This window comes from Castor canadensis, chromosome 9, assembly GCF_047511655.1.
Source record: "Castor canadensis chromosome 9, mCasCan1.hap1v2, whole genome shotgun sequence".
Classification (NCBI taxonomy): Eukaryota; Metazoa; Chordata; class Mammalia; order Rodentia; family Castoridae; genus Castor; species Castor canadensis.
The window spans coordinates 150,223,138-150,237,824 of NC_133394.1; the positions used below are offsets into that span (position 1 = coordinate 150,223,138).

Sequence of the window (14,687 nt, forward strand, 5' to 3'; positions counted from 1 at the left end):
TGGCCCAGCCTAGTGGTCAGGGAAGCTTCTGGAGGTGCCGAGCCCAACTGAGTTCTGAGTGATCTTTGTGCTTCGTGGACATGTGGGAGATGTGGCTTATTGGAGGAGTGGGGACAGTGCACAGAGATGCTGCAGGCTCACAGCCCTGCAATGGGCCAGAATCAGGAATTTCCAGATCAGGAAGGGAGGGGGCAGTGATAGGAGGTGAGGAACAGGCAGGGCAGGAACTCCTTCCCAGTGGGGAGCTGGGGAGGCAGAGAAGACAGCAGTCTGTCATTTGTCCTGAGGGAGCTGCAGTTCTGAGGGCCCATGGTGCCCAGACACTTGTCCCAGGCATCTCCTGCTGGAGTCCTCCTGCTCTGGCCACAGAAATGAAGGGCCTCTGTGATCACAGTCCATCAGACTTGGGTGGAACTGCCATCTTGAGTGGCTAACAGCTTGTCACAATTCCTCCTTGAGTCAGTCTGCTCTGAGTTCTCACGGCCCCATGAAGCTTCTGCTCAGAGACCATCAGTGACCATGGGTCAGTTCTCTGCTCAGCAGGCCCAGCACCATTAAGACGCCTGGCTGGCAAGCAGGAACCTGAGAAAGGCTGAGCCAAGCAGAACTTGGGATGGAAGGTCACGTTCGGCTGAGTGCCGGAAGATGCTTCAGTTTGGATTCTTCAGATCCAAATTGTCTCCTTTTAAAAGCAAAAGAGGATGAGCCACCTCTCCTGGTGTCATTTAGAGGTTGTGTCTGACTGCTTTTAGCAGAAACCCAACTATACAGCGTCTTCCTTCGCCCATGGCAATGTAATGTAATAGAATCGCCCAGCCGCACGAGGACTCCTTTGAGACTCGTGATCATGGATTTGAAGCGAGGCTGGCACAGTTTGCAGGAGCTGGCAAAATAAAGGAAGAGCTTCAAAGTCGTTTTCCAGAACTCGTGAGTCAGGAAGAGCATGGCCACAGGGGGCGCTGTTGTGGGAGTCTGAACCATGGCTGTTCTCCAGCATGGCTGCCTTTCTGCTCAACCTGACTGCTCCCTCAATGGCCCTGGAGGCCACAGATTTTTTAAGATGTAATATTGTCAAGGGTTCCAGAGGCAGTTTAATGTGATTTTAAATCTGTTTTTGTTTCTTTAAGAGATGACAAGGACAGAAAATCTGGCTCTTCAAATAAATCCCTTTTTCACCAGGGCCTTCTTATTTTGCCAAACTTTGTCAAATGCTATTGAAAGGTTCACTTAGAAAAGTTATTCCTGCACATGTCCTAGCCAAAAGTAGGGGAACAAACCCAACAAGTGCATTTCAGCTGCCACAGTCTTCAAAGACCCTGGAAACAGACACATCACCTAACCTGGTGGCCTTTCACTGGCTGGACCATTGGCCAATAATAAGCTACATTTCCAGAAAACTAGGTAGTCCTGACTTCAATTTTGCTCTCTCTCTCTAGAAACTCATGTTCTGAGAGGTAGACCCAGGGCATTTTCTCATTTCCCTCCATGGGCCACGCGTGCCTGAATACCTTTGGTCATTGCTCCTTCTTCAGGCTGGGGGCATTCTGAGGACACAGATCCTGATAGACTCATTTCTGTGTCCCCAGAGCCCAGTCTAAGATTAGGATATATCTGTCAAATGACTGAATGAAAACTCCTATGGTGGCCCAAATCCCCTCTACCTCACTTACTGCTTCCTTTTCATGACAACTCCTCCATCACAGCGGGAGGGGAAGGGGCCAGTTTCTGCTAACAGCTTCCTCTAGTTGGGGAAGTGTACGTGGCCTGTGCAAGAGACACTGAGCTGTGCAGGGGGTCAGAGGCCCGGGAGCATCCTTCAGCCAGTGAGGGCTGAGATTTGCAGATGAATGCTCCAGGCTATGGAGAAAACTGGGAGGCCGGCAGTTTTAGACAGGGCATCCTGGCACTCAACTCACAACCAAAGAGAGGAGGCACAGTTTGGGCGCACTGGGCTTCCACAGAAGTTCTCAAACTATCAGGTGTGGGACTGTCTTCCAGGACACATTACAACACAGATCCGCAGGCCTACTCTCTCAGCTTGTGGTTCAACAGGTATGGATCAGAGTGCTGAGTTACTTCGCTGGGGAAGGCAGGAGTTTTTGCATCACACAGAACCACCAATTGAGTGGCTTAAAACAACAGAACTTTATTCTCACAGAGTTCAAGAGGCCAGAAGTCTTGGACAGAGTTGGTTCCTGTGAGGCTATGTGGGAGGATCCTCTCAGGGTCTCTCTTCAGCCTCTGGTCCCTGCCAGCACACCCTGGCTTGTAGACACACCACTCCAGTCTCTGCCCTCAACATCACGTGGTCTCACTGTGCCTGTGCCTCTTCTCTTCTTGGGACACTGATCGTGTCAGATTAAGGGCCTACCCTTCTCAATGTGACCTCATCTTAGCTTATTACATCTGCAATGACCCTATTTCCAGATAAGGTCACAGTCACTGGTACTGGCCTTAGCACTTTGGCAAGTTTTTCAGGTGCAACAATTCTAAAGGTTAGCCCAGGTGTTTCGACTCTGACATGAGCTTCTGCGACCCTGGCACTCTGCGCAGAAGAGGCCTGCACCTGCCACACGTGAAGCAGGAGGCTCTGTTGAGGTCCACGGTCAGGTCTTCAGATTATGACAGGAGACAGAGCTGTGGGAGGTGCTGGGCGTGGTCCACAGCCTGACTCAGTGCTGTGGCACTCTGGTCAGTCCTTCCACTCACCACACTGCAGAAGAAGGTGCTTGGCTTAGTTTTGCCAGCACAGAGCCTGCCTCAAACACATGATTGGGAAAAGAAGAGGAGGAGAAAGGGGTTCCACTTAGGGGTCCCACTTTGTTTCATGGCTTATCAAGAAAAAAAGGTGTAAATCATGCATCACCAACTTCCAGTCAGCATTTTTACAACTGAGAAACTGTGATGGGGAGGGCAGTTGCCATGGAGAAGTTGATGAGATGCTCCTTCCTGGAAGGACAAGGCCAAACCCTCCCACCTGGATACCTTTATACGGCTGGAGAGCAGAGGCACAAGTGTTCTGACAGGCACAGGGTATCTACTACTGCTTTTGGGCCACTTAATAATACTATGGACAGTAGTAACAGCCAGCATTTGCATATAATTTTATGATTTTAGACTGCTCCCCTAATCCAGGATTCTCCACCTTGTCATTACTGTCATTTGATGACTGTGCATTATAGGATGCTTATCAGTATCCCTGGCCTCTACTCTCTAAAAACAGTAGCATCTCTGAATTGTGATGGCCAAAAATGTCTCCAGACACTGCCAAATGCATACAACAGAACCCACCCCCAGCTGAGAACCACTGCTTTCACCCTTATTGACCGTGTTTCACCAGGGTGTGTTGCAGCCGTGTTCCAAGGTCTCTTTACTCGTCAGTGGACCATGAAGAACTTGAACTCTAACCTTTCATTCCCTGCACCGGGGCTGTTCCTACTGCCTGTGCATCCATGCAGCTGTTAAGTAGAGGTTTATCCAGCATCACCCAGGGTCAGGTACATGGGCCTCTGCCAGGAACAAAGCCCTGTCCCTGGTGGAGCTTGCCCCCTGAGGGGATGAGCTTTGTGACCTGGTGGAAGGCTTGCTTACCACGCCCATCCTCAAAGTTTCTCTCCTGTGTATCCACTGTGCAGTGGCTTGCAGACCCGATGGCCTTCAGAGGTCGTTTTTACTGGGCACTTACTCTATGCCATTTAGTCTGTGCATCCCTTCTGTGAGCCAGCTATTTTTCTTCCCCCACTTCACAGGTGAGGGAGCTCAAGGGTACACAGCTAAGAGGTTCCGTGGAGGCAGTCCTGCTCCAGCACCCAGCACTCAGTCAGAATTCAGTATGGCCTTTCCCTGTGCACATTGGTCATGGAATCAACATCTGTTGGTGAACCCCAACATCTCAGGTGCAAGGTCAGATACATTTGTGTGACCACAGTCCTCTTTACTGCCCCCAGAAAACACAGCATTTTTACAACTGAGAAACTGTGATGGGTCCACAGATGGATAAGGGCGGGGCTTGCAGGGAGACTGGCTCCCCAGGCCTGGAGGGGGCATCCTCACGTGGACCGGTAACAGGTCCTTGACCATGGAGAACTCACTCCTGCTTGGCCCCGGGGGTTTCCTGGGGTGAGTGCGCTGTCTGGCTCAGAGCTCTCTGCCTATTCCCAGTGCCCTCTGGGGGGCCCATATTCAGTTCCAAACCCCAATGTCAGCGGCTTCCCACAGCAGAGTTTGTTTCTTGCTCACATTGTATGTGCATGGCAAGGCAGCTGGAGGTGCTGCTGCTCCTCCTCCCACTGCCCCTCCTCCTCCCCCTCCCCCTCCCCCTCCTCCTCCCCTTCCTGCCCCTCCCCTTCCTGCCTCTCCTCCTCCTGCTCCTCCTCCTGCTCCTCCTCTTGCTCCCCCTCCTCCTCCTCCTGCTCCCCTTCCTCCTCCTCCTGCTCCCCTTCCTACCTCTCCTCCTCCTGTCCTTCTCCTTCTCCTCCTGCTCCTCCTCCTCCTGCCCCTCCTCCTCCCCTTCCTGCCCCTCCCCTTCCTGCCTCTCCTCCTCCTCCTCCTCCTGTCCCTCCCCTTCTTGCCTCTCCTTCTCCTCCTCCTCCTCCTGCTCCTCCTCCTCCCCTTCCTGCCCCTCCTCCTCCTCCTGCCCCTCCTCCTCCCCTTCCTGCCCCTCCCCTTCCTGCCTCTCCTCCTCCTCTTCCTCCTCCTGTCCCTCCCCTTCTTGCCTCTCCTCCTCCTCCTCCTCCTCCTCCTGCTGCTTCTCCTGCTCCTCCTGCTCCTCCTCCTCCTGTCTGTGGAGTGGGACAGAAGGCAAGACTTAGGTAGAGTCTCACATTGCCAGTGACATGCCCCAGCCTGATAGCCCTGCCACTTTCACCCATTGTCACTAGCCAGGACTGATCATGGCCTCACTGGACCCCAGAGCAGCCAGGGAGTGCCATTCTGCCTGGGCCTGGAGGGGAGCCAGACAGAACTTTGGGTGAGTGAGCATCATCAGCAGCTGCTCATCCACCCATCAGCCCCCAGCACAGCCCTCCTGTACCCCACCAGCAAGCATCACCCCTAAGCCAGCCCAGATGCAGCTGCTCAGCCTCACGTCTGCAAGTGACAATGCCAGGCAGCCACAATGGGAACAGCACTCAGCTGCAAAGATGGAAGACCCAAGTCCTGTGTGTAGATCTAGCTCTGCTCTGAAAAGCTGTCACCATCCTCTGTCCCTTCCTACCCCCACCCCACCATGGTGTGTTACTTCCTACCCCAAAGGACAGAAGTAGGTGTCAAAGCCTTGGAACCTTTGCTCCAGTGAACAGGCTCCCAACATATCAGAACCCAGATTTGGTTCTTCCAAAATGTTTCTGCCATACCTGGTCTCATTTGCAGGAGTGAAGAAAGGAGAGAAGGGGAGGGGAGGGGAGGGGAGTGGAGCTAGGAGGGGAGAGGAAAGGAAAGGAGAGGAGAGAAGGGAACCTGAGCTAATCCACAGCATTTGCTCCACCAGTTTGCAAGATTTAAGGTTTCCTCAAATATATATTGCTTCTGGCAACAATGGATTTTGTTGCTTCTGGCCAAAGTCTGTTAGTGAACTTGTGAGATAAGGATTTCATGCTAGACGATCTTCCCATTAAGAGATGCAGCTTGAAGGGGATCAGTCAGGTATACAGAGGTTTTACTTATGGAAGAGAAATGTCACAGGGGGCTGGAAGGGTAAGTCAATCACCACAGGAAACACTCAGCGAAATTTATTTACAAAGGAATGTTTACATGACAGTGGCTGTAGGGACACCATAGGCAGTGCAGTAACCTCATCTTTATGGGGCTTCGTGGAAGCTGAGGTGTTGGCACCTGAGGGCTGGACAGGGTGAGATGGGGACACCATTGGGGGCCGCCTTACTTAGAGCAAGGACCTCGTAATGTCCCCAGCAGCTCAAAGCAATGCCCAATCTTGACTGCTTTTTTGAGCTCTGCTCTCCATCTCTGCTGCCCAGCCCAAGAGCATGCACCCTGTGAATATGAACCCACAAGTCAGACTCAGGCTGAGAGCAGTTGGGGGTGGTCTGGAGGGATTTGGGGGAAGACAGAAGGTGGTTGGACCCTGGGTCTTCTAAGAATTAGAGGAATGTTCCTGAGACAAAAAATACAGTTGTCTGAATAATTCCAGAAAGCAGACGGCAGGCCATATTCAGGCCAATCAGTCCGCAGATCTCAGCGGAAGGAGTAGTGAGTGAAGATTCGGCCTGTTCCAGGAAGCAATGGCTGTGTGAGGAAGTAGGGAGCTGGGGTTTGGTGAGATCAGCTGGGTCTGCATGAAGGAGGATGGAGAATTCCTGCGTCCAGTGCAGTCAGACCAGAGGACTTTGGCTTCTCCCCCTCACCACTCACCCTCCACCCCCAACCAGGAAACCATCACTCAATTTAGCGCGTGCCCTTCTGAGACTTTCTGTAGTTCAACTTTGTGTTGTGTTTTTCTTTAACTGGAGAGAAGCAGGACAGGGCGTCTCTTTTATCTGAATGCTGGGACCATAAGACTTTTGGATTTTAGAATTTTGGGGGGAGACTTGCAATATTTTCATTACATAAGGAGGTATCAAGAGTGAGGATGGAATCTGAGTCTCAACACATGACATTTTATGTACACCTGTACAAATAGCCTAAAGGTGATTTTAGAAATTTTGAACAATTTTGTGCAATGATACAAAGCTTCACAATATAGAACTTCCATTGTGACATCATGTCAGCACACAAAAAGATTTGGAATTTGGGAGATTTCAGATTAGGGGTGCTCTACCTGTGTACATAATGACTAAGAGACAGATTCAGGGGCCAAACTGCCTGGGCATGAGTCTTGATCCATGCTGGCTCTGTGATCTTAGACCTCACATTAGTGCCTCAGTTTCCTTGTTTGTAAAATGGAATGTTAATACCTACTGCCTAGGATTGCTGTGAGGACAAGTAAGTTAGCACGAGCTGTGCTCAGCACTTGGTCAGGGGACAGTCAGTACTGCACTGTTTGCTAGGAATATCAATTATGTACGAAACTATCAGAGCAGGACAGTGTCACTCAATTAAGAGTGGTGACAAATGTTATCTTGTCTTCATTCTTTAAATCGATGCACACATGTGGACATAATAATAACAACCTCACCCGACTGTCTGCTGCAAGAGCAAATACCCCAGCATGTGAACTCAGGCAAATCTGTGTCTATACAGCAGCCAGCTCGTGGTTCTGCAAATGGTAAGCCAATGTTTGTCCTGCCAGGCTACCCCGTTACTCACTGAATTATAACAAGCCTTGTAGGGAGAGATAGAGCCCGCCAACCTGTGCACAATGCCTCACTGATGAAGGGTGAAACCAGGCTGAGCCATGCATTTCCTTATTCACTTACCCACCCACCCAGCACACAGTGAGTGTGCATCTGACCCTGGCCAGTCACTGTGCCAGGGGCTATGGAGCTGCAAATGGCACACTGTGGCCCTTGTCTGGTGGAGGACAGACCCATGCTAGATGGGAGATTAGGTGCTGTTCCATCCAGCCCAAGGTTAGAGGCTCCTTATCCAGAGACAGTCACTGGAACGATGGCATGAAGTTTGGTTTCCCTGGTCCTCAGTTTCTCCATCTGTAAAATGGAAGTGTGGCCACTTGTGATCATCATAAACCCTTCTGAAGGCCCCTACAAGGCAGGCAGATGACACATAATTGGTCAACTTCTTCCAGAAGGTGTCATTGGCCCTGTGTTACAGATGAGTAGAGGGAGGCTGAGAGAAGTGGAGTGACTTTCCCAAGGCCAGTCAGCCAGTGAATGGCAGAGCCAGGATTCTACTCCAACTCAGCCCGCCCCAGAGCTGCATCCCCTGCCTCCCCCCTACTTCCTCCTGCCTTTCTCTGTCTCCCCGCTGCCACTCCAAAATGCTCAGAGTCAGGACAGACACGGAGGAGGGCAAGTGAAGCAATATAAACAGGTGCAAAAGCACTTTGAGGTGCTTCTGCTTTCTAGACCTCACTGCCAAAGGCTGTCGCGTCCTCATCCAGGAGGCCAGAACCCACTCACAGAGTCTGCAGGCTCTGCTGCAGAGGATGTGGGTGCTACACCGCCCACCCGGGGTGGGGAAGACTTGATTGGAATTGTCTGATTGCAGCTGTTCCTTTGCTCCTCTGCCGTGCCTTGCCTGGGAACAGTGCCTGCAGCTGTGCTGCTGGGGACTTTCAATGTGTGTCTGCCTCACTGATTGAGGGTGTCCCCCACGGGGTGCTTCTTCTCCCATGTCCTATGTGAGAACACTCATTTCCATCACTCAGGATTCTGGTCACAGAGCTGACAATTAGTTTGATTATCTGGTTGAGAAATTAAGTACTCCTGCTATCGTGGAGATGGCCACTTTGCATCAGTAGATTTGAGCTGCCAGAGCTAGCCAGTGTCCAGTACTCTCACGGGCCAATCCGCTCAGCGAGTTCTTAGGCCATGTAATATTGTTGATCTCTGTCTTGGTTCACAGACTCACTTAAGCAACACGAGCCTTCCTAACTCCTTTGAAGCATGGAAAAACCTCCCACACTCTCTTTCCAGGTGCAGACTGAATGGCACAGGATTCAGGAGAAAGAGCAGGGCTGAATCCAGCCTCCCAAAGTCACATGGCTAGGAAGTAGCAGGCCTGGGATGAGGACTGGGCAGCCTGGCTAGACTGCAGTGTGATGCACTGCAGAGAGTTCTTCACGCTGCAGCTTCTCTGTTTGCTCTCTGTCCTGCTCCCTGACCACTGCAGCTGAGAGATGGGGTACAGATAGGATAAGTGGAAGGATGGGGGGAGGTGACAAGGATACATGGAGGTTGGTGTATGGGGGCCAGAACGGATGGATGGATGGATGGATGGATGGCTGATGGGTGGATGGGTGATGGATGGATGGATGGATGGATGCAGGGATGCTAGTGGATGGAAGAGGTGGTAGAAGAATGGGTGTTTTGATGGACAGATGGGTGATGAACAGATGAATGGAGAAACAGATGGGGGAGTGTGTTGATGAGTGGGTGTGTGGAAGGTGGGTGACTAGGAGAGAGAACAGGTAGAGGGATGAGTGGAGCACAGGTAGGTAGGTGGGAGAGATGGGCAGATATGGGAGCATGGCTAAGGCAAATGGAAGACAGAGAAGTAAATGGATGGGTATATAAACAGTGTGTGGAACATGGGTGGGTGGTGGATGTATTAGGTGATGGCTGGATGATGAATGGCAGGTGAGCGGGGAGGATGGGATTGCAAGTGCAGTGGGGGAAGCACAGGCTTAGAGCACCAAGTCAGTCAGAATCCTACTCTACAGGCCTCCAGTGAAAGGAGGGATGACCACAGAAAGGTTCTTCCTTCTTGATTCTGTCTCCTGACTCAGGTGCTGAATCTGATAGGAGGTGGCTGGGGACACAGCCCACAGCTCAGTTAACTATTGCCCTTGTGCTCCTGGTGGTGCACAAGAGGGGAGAGATTTGAAACAGATACTTCATACTCCAAAGGATGAACCAAGTGACCATAACCATCAGCTCCAGGGACCACCTGGTCGTCACTTCTTTACCTGACTCCACTCACACCCTTTCACTTCAGATTTCTGCCTCCCTTTTCTAGTTACCCACATTCCTCACTCAATTGCAGAAGCTCAATCAATGGTCAGGCTCCAGGACATGCTGTCTCTTACAGGAAGTTTTCCCTGACATGCACAAGATTTCAGAACCCATCTCCCCCATCTGGGCTCCCTTGTCACTACACTTGACTCTATCATTAAATTTGTGAAGCTTTACTTCATACTATAACTACTGAAAAAGTCTAGAGTAGCCATGCTAGTTCTCAATATAACCATATATGGGTACCTTGTGCTATTTTAAAATAACTCAAACACCAGTGTTTTGGGATTTAAAGGAAAATTTTAATTTTTCTCTTGTAATATGCCCAAAAATAATGCAGCATTACAATTGTGAGCACCACACCTGTTACTCCCAAGGGTCCTTAGTCATTTGAGTTTTCCCTAGTTTTGATGTGATTTCTTTCCAGAGTTACTTAGGCTGGAGGGGAGGAAACAGAAGGGACAAGGAGGGAGTGAGGTTCCTAGGCACTCTCCAGCCTTTCCTTGGGGTCCAACACCGCCTTCCCTCACCACAGAAATACCTTCCCTCCTACCTTGTCCTCTCATTCCAGCTCTGTCCTCCAGGTCCTGCCCCTAACCACAGGATGATGTATTTTAGCCATGCCCACCTCTCCTAGCCATCCCTACTGGACAGCAGCAGGCCTTGGGGGCAGAGGAACTGCCACCTGGTCCCAGGTCTTGTAAGTGGACAAAGAGCAGGGGACAGGAGCCACCAGTTCACTGTCTTAGGAAACTGTTGCTTCTGACACTCGGGCCATCTACAGGACTCCATCAAACACTGGTGGAGTTACACAGGCTCAGCATTCCTGCTGTGAACACTCATGGTCACATGTACAACTGTGAGCCGTCAGAGGCACCCATCCTGTGCTTCTTGTCTTTGGATGGCCCACAGTGCCCTGCAGGTGACAACTCTCACATCAGGACAATAGTTGATGACAAGCTGTTCTGCATTGTTTGATAGAAACATGCCAACAAATGTAAGAAGCAGGTCAGTCCCATGTCTTTCAGAACCAGATGTGACTATAGCAAATGTCACTATTTCCAGCCCCATAGTCAGGACTTCTCATACTGACCTCCTCAGCCTCCTGCAAGGTGGATGGCATAAACTCCACTTTGAATAAAGAAACAGAGGCTCAGAAGATTCAGCAACTTGACCAAGGTAGCCCAGGTAGGATTTTGTTTCATGGTGCATTCTTCCTGCCCTAAAACTAAAACACTGCCCCCTTGGAAGCCTCAATCCTGTCTCTCACCTGCCCCATTCACAGGCAGTGACCACTGAGATACATTGAGGGAACCTGAACTTGAAGATCAAAGATGGAAGGCTACAGACTTCATACAATATGTGGAAGGTTGACCAGTTGGCCGGCTGCTAAGAAATGCAATGTTCAGAATTGTTACTAGTGCCTGGGGTGTTAACAGATTTCCTTCTTTCTTGTGGTACAGTGTCTAAATTAGAGCACCATACCAGCAGTGTGGAAAAAAAGAGAATAAACAGGCAAAGAAAAGTATAGTTAGAGAAAGAGACTTCTTTTGTGAAAAGGAAGAAGCTTTTATTAGAAGAGACAGTACAACCCTGGAGAGAGTGCAGTTCAGGGGTAAAAGTCTGACTGTTTAAGTGGTGACAACACACCTGGAGGACTGAGGCAGGCAGGTCTGCTAAATACTGACTTCCCTAAAGTTGTCAGGACCTGGAGTTTTACTATCCAATAGGGAGGGATTATTAGGTCGTGTGAAATTGAGACCCTCACCTTTCTTCCCCTCCCCAAGTGGTCTGACAACTGCTGTGTGGCTGCTCAGGTATGGAAAGTCATACACCTGAGCTTTTGAGAAGGGGAGAGCAGGCACCTGCTTATTTGATCCTCTTTGCCCTTTCAGGTCTAGCACCATTTGTGGAAGTTCATATAGGGATTACTGTGGCCCCAAGGTACACTCATGACCCTAATCTGGAGTGTGGGCTCCATAAGGAGGATCGAGGGCCCTTGGTCCAGAGTGTGGTCATCTGGGCTTTTATGATTTTGCCTCCTCAAAGAGGAATGGAATCTTGTGACCTGTGGTATTTCCTCATTCCTGCTCATGTCTACCTGTGCTAGCAGACCCATACCCCCAGCACAGTTTGTAATGGGGTCTTCTGTCAATCTAGATGCTTAATTGTCTACACATTTAACTGTGGGATTATGTGACCAGGGCTCACCTCCCCTTTAGACAGTGAGCTCTGTGAGGATAGAGAACAGGGCTATTTTACTTGTCAGTGTTCCCTGGCTCCCAGGCATGGTGGCTGGTGTCTCTGCAGGCATTCACTGAACGGAACACCCTGAATGACTGGTGCAGGGCTCACCAGCCCCCTTTGCTACCTGTGAACTGGAACAAATTACATATATGATCTCCCATAAACATCACAAGGAGTCACAAGGTAGGAAGTATTAACTCCATTTTACAGGCAGAGAAACTGAGGCTGTGTGTATTAAGTCACTCACGTCACACTGGACACTATAGCATGGCACTCTGGACCTTGGTCTCACTTCCCCAGGCGGGGCAGGTTTGGTGCCTCAAGCTCTGCCTGCCCAGTAGTGTCACCTGAGCCCAGGACCATCCTGGCACTACACTGCCAACCATGTCTGTGCTGTGCTTGCTTGCAGGCTCAGGAGGCAACAGGTCCAGGGCGGTCAGCTCTTGGACCCCGAAGGCCAAGCAGGGAGCCAGGCCCCGAGCAAGATCCAGGATGGGTGCAACAACAACCTTCTCACTCACACCTGTCCCCGAGGCTGCAGCAGCTAAGGCCACCTGCAGCCACCAGCCGATGGCACACTCACTGCCCTGCCCACCCAGAGCCCCTCTCTGTGCCATGATGGTCCCCATCTCAGCCCTGAAAACGTCAGGTGCAGATAGAGCTCTGAACTGGCAGCAGGGAATCCTGGGTTCTCGTTCCAGCTTCTGACTGATTCGCTGTGTGAACTTGGAAAAGTCGCAGCCTCTCTGTGCCTCACTTTTCTGCATCTGTCGAAGGGGTTAAAAAAGCTCTCTGCCCCAGCTCCAGTTACAAGGTTGGGAGAATCCAGTTGACTAGCAGATATACAAAGCCTTCAGTATTTATAAAGTTGTTTTTGCTTGCAAAATATAATCTTATTTGAAGTGCTCCCCTCCCCCTAAACTGTTAGGACATCACACTGGTACAGTTCAGCTCATGCTAGCTTGCTGGATGGTCCTTTTGAAAACTGCAGCCCGAAGCCATCAGAAATGCCTGGCATACTTTCCCTTCCATGGAAATGCCACTTCCAAGTCCTAAGGCCACCCCAAGTATCTTCATTTGCATTCTCTGTGCCCACAGACTTTCTGACCTTCTGGAATGGTGCAGTGTGCACAGCAGCCTGGTTCCCGGGACTAATGGTGCAGACGCTCCTCCCCTGGCCCTCAGAAGACCATCCGCCTTTTGGTTTCAACAGTCTCCATCCCCCACCCTCTCCCACATCCCCAGTGTTGGGGCGACATGCCACTGCCCACTCAGGTGATCTGCATTGCTGGTCACTGGTTTCTCTGACTGTGTCATCTGAGCTCCCCGAAAACCCAGCCTGTGCCAGAAGCCACCATCCCCATCAGTCTTCCAGACTTTCCTTCCCGGGAAGGGTGTAAAGCTGGCTGGTCAGCTGCACTGCGTGAAGGCGGCCTGATGGCACTGACATTCGAATATCTCTTCAGGAAGGAAAGCAGGCTCACTCACAAAGCCAACTGCTGGATGACCTGGTCGGGTTGCAGCTTGTGCTTGGACCAGGGACACTGAGGCTTGGCAGATGTCGCACAGACTTTGCAGTCAGGCGCTGGGGAGGAATCCAGCCCGGCTGAGCAGCTGGAAGAACCAAGAGAACCACAGGATGGCTCACGGTCAGTTTCCTCATCACTAAGGGGTGTGAGACTAACCTGGCGGGGTTGTCACGGGATTTGGTGAGATCCTGTATGTAGCACACCCAGCACAAGGGTGGCCACTTGTCACCGTCATCATCAACATCACGATCACCTTCATCATCGTTTGTAGAACTTTCTGGTGTCACCGACCTGGCACTCGTTTTCTGTGGACAGGAGCCCCGCTGCTGGTCAGGATTCTTCATTTTCCCTCTGGCCATCCCCATTGGATTCAAGTGTGTTTTAACTTTTCATCCAGTTTCCGTTTGTCACTGTGTGCGTGATAAATCAGCCCTGGGGCTGTCAGCGTCATCTCTAAGACTTTCTAAGAGACCTTTTAGTGTATGATAAGGTTTTATATGTAAAATAGTCATCATTTTCCTCCCTTGAACCAAGGCTGCTTCTGGACTGTGTTGCCCGTGTCAGTCTGCGTGTCCCCTGCTCGTTAGTCTTTGGTCCCCAGTCCCCATCAGCACCGTCCTGCCCCCTCCAGGAGGCTGCTCCTCTCCTCACTGTGACCTGGAACCTCAATATTTCTTACTGGCTGAGCTGAGCTCGTGAGTTAGGGGGTAGGAGCTGGCATTCACCCAAAGGACACTGTATTTCCTGGCTCTGTTCAAGTCTGTGTTCTTTGTTCAGAATAAACTATTTCTTGGACATTTATTTTTCACAATATGTCCTTCATTCAGGGCTGAGTGGGGGTGGACCATGCTCTTCCTGAAGAGAAGAGGCTCAAATTTTATCAGAATCACAGAGATAGGGCCGGGTGGAGTGCAAGTCAGCTTTCTGTCATATCACAAAATACCTGGGATAAGTAACTTATAAAGAGAAAAGGTTGGTGTGGGCTCATGACTTTAGAGGTCCTAGTCCATAATCACGCAGATCCACTGCTTTTAGGAGCAGAACATGGCGCAAAAACATGGCCACAGCCAGGGAGCAAAGAGCAAGGAAGAGTCAGGGTCCCCGCCTCCCTTGAAGGGCATGTCCCCAGTGACCTAAAGACCAGGACCCACCTCTTGAAGGTACGATCTGTCCACTAGGGAAAAATACAGACAGTTCTCCATGTATGAAAAAAATGGTCTTTAAAACTTTCTCAGATGACCCCCCAGGCCTTTGAATGACTCACAGGTGCAAACGAGCCAGTGTTTCACTTGTATGCCTGTCTCTTGTCCGCTCACCTCCT

General features: G+C 50.8%; 1 protein-coding gene across 15 annotated transcripts in view; it reads left to right on the top strand.

Moving 5' to 3' along the window:
• The window catches only part of Stk32b (serine/threonine kinase 32B), a 331,454-nt gene extending 317,287 nt beyond the window's left edge, over positions 1 to 14,167 (top strand). For 12 of the 15 annotated variants that reach the window (XM_074042636.1, XM_074042642.1, XM_074042635.1 and 9 more), the window contains one exon: positions 12,936 to 14,167. In XM_074042636.1, coding sequence (XP_073898737.1) covers positions 12,936 to 13,116 — 181 coding nt within the window. In that variant the 3' untranslated portion in view covers positions 13,117 to 14,167. Of the gene's footprint in view, positions 1 to 12,246 lie in introns of all 15 variants that reach the window. The other 3 variants (XM_020178357.2, XM_074042631.1, XM_074042633.1) reach the window with 1 other exon arrangement.
• Positions 14,168 to 14,687: the final 520 nt, after the last annotated feature.